The sequence below is a fragment of the Physella acuta genome, unplaced genomic scaffold, assembly GCF_028476545.2.
Source record: "Physella acuta isolate Inbredline_101_S28 unplaced genomic scaffold, ASM2847654v3 ptg000218l, whole genome shotgun sequence".
NCBI lineage: Eukaryota > Metazoa > Mollusca > Gastropoda > Physidae > Physella > Physella acuta.
Window position 1 is genome coordinate 388,433 of NW_026731737.1, and position 7,968 is coordinate 396,400.

Genomic DNA, 7,968 nt, shown 5'->3' on the forward strand with positions numbered 1-7,968 from the left:
TCAAGCTTCGTCTTAATTTGGCCTGTTCTCGAGAGTTGCTATTTATTAATTAATATTGCATAGTGTATTAACATGAAATGCTAATAATTTTGTAAGTCCCACGACCAAGTAAATCCGACTATTGCTTAATTGAAAATATCGAAACTTATCAAATTATGTATCAAATAAATGTATTGCTTACCTAATTAAAAAGTAAATAACGTGCGGGAACCGACCTTGGCGGCATCTTAAAAAACATGCAACGTTATAGTTTAAGTGAAAAAAGATCGTCATTTGGACGAATTGATCTTAGAATATCTCTTTAAATGTGAACTAAACATAAATTATTCACAAATTCTACCGTATATAACATTGGAAAACCAATGGTGTTAGAACACAAAGACATGTCAATACCCCCCCCCCCCCCCACACCCCAATATGGGAAGGCGACTAGGTATATAGACACAATAAAACAGGTTAATTCCGAAGCGTTGGTTTGTCCAGTAATTACTAACTTGATATTCTTTAAGGTTAATATACCCTGGACAATCTGGTCACCACTACGACATTATAACTGTAGAAGACGGCAGTACACTGGTGTGTGCTGTACAAATAGAAAATTGAATGGTTTAACGACATTATAACTGTAGAAGACGGCAGTACACTGGTGTGTGCTGTACAGATAGAAAATTGAATGGTTTAACGACATTATAACTCTAGAAGACGGCAGTACACTGGTGTGTGCTGTACAGATAGAAAATTGAATGGTTTAACGACATTATAACTGTAAAAAACGGCAGTACACTGGTGTGTGCTGTACAGATAGAAAATTGAATGGTTTAACCTAGTGGTCAGATGTCAGCTAGTCTCATATATCTGTGGCACTCGTGGCTAAATGACTGGACATATTACTGTGTTGAGAAATATTTTTATTAGCTTTTGTTTTTTTTAATTGTTTCAAAGAAAATTATAGTTTTTTGGTTACTGCCCATTTAAAAAATTTAAAAAAAAACAAGGTATATGACTTATAACTATTTACACTGAGGGATACAACTTTAAAACAATTAAACAAACATTACTTTTAAAAAAGTTTATTTAATAATTATTTACAAAAAAATATTACAAATGTTATCAATTATATTTCGACAAGTAATACTTTTATAAGATAGGCTACATAATTCAATCAGTTTAGACGGTTTATTTTAATCGATGATCAGATGTTTATTCACTTTGAGCTACAACTTCCCAGTTTTAAAAGAGCCATTTTTTTTTCAATATGTTGTATTTGATTAGGATTATGTAAATCCTCAACACGGCAAACTCCGACTAACTGGCTTACATATCGGCTTGATTACCCTGTAATAGTCGCTTCTGTCATTGGGTCATAAACTCCGACTAACTGGCTTACATATCGGCTTGATTACCCTGTAATAGTCGCTTCTGTCCTTGGGTTCTCACCGCGCTAATCTTCCACCCCACTGAACGCAATGTGAACTTGTACCCCACCGTCCGATACCCGGCTCAACAGTAGGAAGCTAATAACTAAAAAAAAAACTACGCCCCTCACGTCAAATTAATGCGTAATGACAGATACGGGAATGCATTTTGAATAAAATAGCATTCCCCATTTAACGATATTTAAAGAAGTCGACACTTGGGTAATGTCAAGCATGGAATTGTTGCCGCGGGGCTGGCTACAGCAAGTCTGTGGGGCTGGGGCTGGCACTTGGGTAGTGTCAAGTATGGAATTGTTGCCGCGGGGCTGGCTACAGCAAGTCTGTGGGGCTGGGGCTGGCACTTGGGTAGTGTCAAGCATGGAATTGTTGCCGCGGGGCTGGCTACAGCACGTCTGTGGGGCTGGGCCTGAAGCCCAAGTGGCTGTCAGCTGTCCGTATACTTTATACTGCACCTATTATCACTGTTCTCTGATGAGTTTTTTTTAAATCCTGTTTAATGTTGCGTTTTTTACAGTACAATATTTGAAAATGAAAAAAATATAACTGTTAACATTTGTGCAAGGACCTGGAGAGCCGCCTTTTGACATCAAAAGAGCCGCATGCGGCTCGCGAGCCCCAGGTTGCCGACCCCTGGAATAGCCGTTAATAAATGAAAGAAAAATATGGTTGACAAAAAATACCTTTGCAAGCGTCTGTTAGGCAAAAATGTATTAACTTTTTAAATTCGATATGTAATAAAGATAAGCGCTGCGTTGTTAAAATTACTGAATACAAAAGTTAAAGAAAACAAACATTCCTAATTATTTTTACACAAACAATACTGCTAATATTTTTGTTAAAAAAAATTCCACAACATTTATTTTAACATAAGAAATGTTTGTTTGCTTACTATTTTTAACAATAGTGTACAAATTTATGAGTTATATCCCTTAGTTATTTACATTTTTTTTTAATGGGAAGTAACCAGAACCATTTAATTTTCACAGTTTCTCAGATACTATCTTAGCAAATTTGTCTCCTGCACAGTGGGGCAGGGATTTTACACTTTAATAACTAACCCTGTTAAGAGCTAAAAATAAATACAAAAAAAGCTGATATTTCCGAATTAATTGTGTATCAAGCCTGTATTTCACCTGGACCTTACGGCCTACCATACACCACATAAAAATATGATATTTCTTTTTTCGACGACAGTAGGATACAATATCGTAACATTTTTATTTTGCTGAGCTTGTCTTTCAGTTAGGGTTAGTGTTAGGATTACAATCCCTTAAATATCAAGTTAAGTTTCGTTATTTAGTTATGTACCACCGTCAGGGCAAAAACCTTGTTTACAGTTGGAGTACAGATAGCAGCTATAACTGTTTCTTTTTCTTCTACTATTTGGCCGTTTTAATAAAAGTACGCATTCATTAATAAACAATAGGTTCACATTATTAGTTTGAGGAAATGAATCATAGATGTTCTGGTGTATGAGTGGAGATACGATTGTAAAAGACAATAATTCATAAAGAATACTTATTACTGCAAATCAGTAGACCCTATATGTTTTAACTCATTGATGACGAAAATAGCAATGCATCCTATGGACAGAGCTCGAGACTCTCGGGTGAGTTATCCTGTAGGGCAATTCTTTATATTATATATATATATATATATATATATATATATATATATATATATATATATATATATATATATATATATATATATATATATATATATATATGGGTAAGGGCAAAAAAAAATCATTTTTTTTTCTAGTTCCGCCTCTCCCCTTACGGTGACACATAATTAAATGATTAAACTAAACTAAATGGTTTAGGGATGCTAATCCTATAACTAATTCTAATAGTCAGACCAACTGAACAAAATAAAGCAATTGCTATACTGTATCACCGGATTATGATTTGTTCTTTTATTAATGTATTGTAGGCATTAAGATTCAAGACAAATACATGTTTAATTTACAAACAACTATGCACTTTCTACGTATATATATATATTTATTTTTCGCTGTTAATAGGGTGAGTAATTCCAGTATAATTACTGACCCAATGTGCACGATGTCCAATCTACGGATCATGTTTGCAAAGTATGGAACTCGTGGAGCAAACTCATTGCTTAATGTGTGGACACATTACTGTGTTAAAAATATTTGTATTAGTTTTGATGAAGATTAGATCGTTCTTTAATCTTCCCATTTACATAATCATAATATACCAAGGGATATAACTAATACTTTTGTACTACAGTGATGAAAAATATAAACGAATCAAATGTATAATACGTTAAAATAGTTACTATCAATTTATCTATACAATAAAATAATGGCTTAACGTTCAGTAACAAAATTTGTTATATATCATGTTGTTTTCTTTTTGTTTTTGTTTTAGTCTTTTAAGCTACACGAATGTCATTTTTACAAGATACATAATTTTTAGATGATACTGTATAAATGTGTAAAATCTCAGCTTAATTTTTGTTTGTATGTGCAATTTGTTTACCATCTACATTAGTGTTACTTTACCCTTTGATTTTAGGATAGCAATCATGGCACAAGGAAAATACAAGGCCTCAAAACTTCAAGTACCAGGCAAAAAGAAAGAAAAGCATGGCAAACCTAAAGGAGTTATTAAAAAGGGTCACCTACAGATAGCACCAAAAAGGCACGTCTAGTAGAAGCTGCTAAGTTAAAAAAGGATTTGGAGAAGGGTATCAGAGCATGCATTGAAGAAGAAGTTACAGCAAAAACAGTTTCCTTGGAACCACGATCTTTATCTATGTTAAAACCTTCCACATCAAAGAAAACAAAGAAAAATAAATCTTGATTTTAATATTTAAAAAAAAAAAGTGTTACTTTACCACAAACATATTTTTTTTGCATTGACTTACTGTCACTATACCACAAACACAATGTATTTATAATTGGTTTTATTGTCACTGTGCCACAAACACAATTTATTTACCATTGGCATTATTATCACTGTACATCAAACACAATGTATGTTCCATCGACTTTATTGTCACTGTACTACAAACACAATTTATTTTCACTTATCACCTGCTGATGAAGTCAGACGACCAACGATCTGTGATCTGATATAGCTTGCAGAAAGTGTGTGTTGGGGGTATGTATAACTGGATTGTGTCGTAGACAGTATAGCGCAACGCATGTTTTAGCTTTGTAAAATAAGAAATAAGAAATACCCACTACATTCGTGTTTACAATGATTAATAGCGGTTTTGTAAGTTTTAAACTTCTGCATTAAATTGTAAAGTAGTTTAAAAAAAAATCTCTCTTTATGACGATTGAGATGTGGTGTGTGATATTATTTTTTTAAGATTTCTGCTAGTCTATCATTTAATTACTTAACACCATGTAATATTTCTGATTAAAATAAACAGTAATTGTAATTATACATTTTAAATAAATTAAATGCATGTGATTTAAATACTGTTCTGAATATTTATGTAGAACATAATAATTCATTTTCTCCATTATTTCAAAACTAGTATTAAACTGCATACAGCAGTTGCATCAGTGAATGTATTTATATAGTTATATAAGTGAACACTGTTTATTGCCTGTTCGCACCCGTGAGTTGATGTTCCGATGAATGCAAGCGTAAGACAAACTAATATTTCAAATGGAGTTTGAAAATTAAAACGATGCACCTTCTATGAATAAAACGGACTCAATACCATTCCAGAGGGATCTAGAACAACATACCCAGCTCAAATTTGGTTTATATGTAGCGCTGGGATTCTTTCTGACATTTTAACCAGGGTGGGATGTATTTGATACTTCTGAAAGTTGTGGCTTATTCATTTTCCACGAGTGGAGCGTTGTCATACTTTTTAGATTGCATTATATATTTTTGATGAAATAATGGTTTTATTTCTTCCGAGTTGAGGGGGGGGGGGGGGGGGCGCGTTAGTGTACCCCGGATATACGCTTGCAATATGCTCTAATATATTGTTATGCCATTGCGTGTTGTGTCTATGTTTTATCACAACGCAATTGTAAAATTAAAACAATATATTTTAAGATCGTGCCTAATAACATAATTCACTATGTATGTGTTTATTACTACACACATAATTTATTTATGTGTCTTCTAAATGCATTATGCCGTTACAACAATCAACTGCCCGTCTAAATGTATACTGTCGCCCTGTGTTTGTTAGGAACAAATTATCTGAGTGTTTTATTTTCATTAATTTAATGCATGTTGGTTCTATTTTATGTGCTTTTGAGGACAAGAGTTCTTTTACTTGGTAAATTGTGTCTTCCACATTATTGTCAGTATTAAATTATTATAATTTTTTTTTATTTTTTAAATTTAAATATATTTTTATGAATGATATTAAAATGTAGAAACGAGCATGGTCATAAAAAAAACAAACGATTATCAGTGGATTAGTTTTGTACTTGTATTCCAATACTATCTCCATTTCTTTTTGGCAATTTTAGCAGGCATGAGATAAGGATTGTCAATTGTCTCATATTCAGATGGCACATCTATGTTAGCATCGTTACTAGCATCATTATTGTTGGTTTGGTGCAATGTAGGATTTGTTCCTTGATCTGAGTTCTCCTGAGTTGAAGTTTCGCTATCCATAGGCAACAAAGCAGACAAATGGGGCAAAGGTGATGGCTTACAAGCAATTACTGAAATAAAATATATATAAATTACAAGCAATTAATGAAAAAGCAGATTTATCATCTTAGAACAAAGAGTGTGTTGCTCCAGTTTTTGCAATAAAACGTGTCAGATCTACTTCAACATCACGCTTTTGAGATGCAGCCTTCTCCCTAAACAGCTGGTATTCATTAGCAGTTTGCTTGAAGCACGGTGTTTTAATGTAGGTATGAGGATCTGGAAAAGAGGGTAAATGCTCAGGTATGTGTATGGGATTTTTTCTCTTCTCACCAACTTGCAGATTTTTTGAGGGTGCAGGTGCTTGTGCAGGTACAGGAGGAAGATAAACAGTTTTATTTTCACGTTTTGCATGTGCTGGAATGGCTGTAAAGTCAAGACCCATTTCAATAAGGGCTAAAACAACATCACTTGGCATACCATGTGTCCGGCCTGCTAGTTCAGCAAATGCACTTGAGCTTCGTCCAGCTTCCCAAATGTATGCTTGAGTCATCTCTATAAGTGTCTCCAAAGCTAAATTTTCTGCACACTGATACCCACATTCTACCGAGAGTGCAGCAACAGAGGTTTTTAAAGTCCTTCTCCATGGGCTTGATGAAGGCATATTATTAACATTTTCTGAACCCATCTCTAATCTTTCTGTTCAAAAACACTCTTTATTCACATTACTAGTCTCTGCTGATTTTACGTAGATCTAGATCTACCTAAAACGATAGATTACCAAAATGTGTTCATAATAAATTAATAATCAAATTAATATTAATATTGTTGTGTATGTATGTTTAGCTTATTTTTTAAACAGGAAATACAATTAAAGTATTAATAACGGGATGCTAAAGTTTTAGATATGTACAAAAATAATATTAACGTGTCTATGGCTTTTAATTTTAATAAAGTAAAGAACTGTAATTGTAATTCCATGAAAAGTCAAATTTCAAAACGAATACAGTTATTCACAAATGTGTTTATTAAAAAATTCAAACAATTATAGCATTTTTTTTAAAACTGCTATTACGGGAATGTTAAAATTTATTTGATAAGTAACACTGTAGGTTGTTTACCTTCTGCAGTTTGAATGTATACATGGGAAGTAACTGTTATTAGTATTATTGTATTATTGCTTACTAACGACTTTAAAAGAAGCTGGAAAACCTAGACTCCTGTATAGTTGTCAGAACATACACGTCCACATCATGCTAGTTTCAGTTAAACAGTCAGAGCATGCGATTACATAACATATGTTGATGTAAATGGTGCTGATCGCTATGGTGTTTTAGTTCTAGTAATAAACTTTAAAATACGTACTTATTTAGTTAGAGTATGTTTTTTTAATGTCTAATTGTTTGTGTTATTAAATGTGAGTTTAAATGTGAGTCGGCGAATTTAGACAAAAAATCTAATACATTATTTCTTTCGTCAACGAAAAAAGAAGAAAAGCGTGGGTCTTTTTATTATCTATCGGATGAATTTACTAATAATTAGGAAGAGAACCATGCTTTTCATTATAGTCATTTACATAGTAGTGTATTATTATATATTTAAAGAAATACATTAATTTTCTACTTTTTAGTACATTTATTACATCAAAGCTTGTTAATAAAGCATGGTATTACTTATTTTTTAGTACTTACACAGGTTCTAATTGCAATAAAAATCTCTTGCGTGCCTAATGAACACGATTGTCCAGTTGTGTTTTTTTCCAGTAAATCCTGTTTATTTATTTTAGATCAGTCTTCTTTGTGTTGTGTTAGGGTGTAGATGTAATCGTCAGTCTTCGTCATTATAGTCGTTTCCGTTAAAGTAGTTAACGTTTCCCTTTCAAACCTGACGGTCTATGGGGCAAGTGAAGTAGAGTTCACTTGTTTCTG

At 32.9% G+C, this 7,968-nt stretch overlaps 1 protein-coding gene and 1 pseudogene across 1 annotated transcript; one reads left to right on the forward strand and one right to left on the reverse strand.

Moving 5' to 3' along the window:
* Positions 1 to 3,971: 3,971 nt before the first annotated feature.
* On the forward strand, positions 3,972 to 4,269 carry LOC131937679 (leydig cell tumor 10 kDa protein homolog; annotated as a pseudogene).
* Positions 4,270 to 5,884: 1,615 nt separating this feature from the next.
* LOC131937686 (transcription initiation factor TFIID subunit 8-like) lies at positions 5,885 to 6,838 on the reverse strand. Its single transcript, XM_059295290.1, is given in 3 exon segments — positions 5,885 to 5,961; positions 6,137 to 6,754; positions 6,822 to 6,838. Coding segments are annotated over 2 exon segments (669 nt in total). The 5' UTR covers positions 6,729 to 6,754; positions 6,822 to 6,838.
* Between the last annotated feature and the right edge of the window lie 1,130 nt (positions 6,839 to 7,968).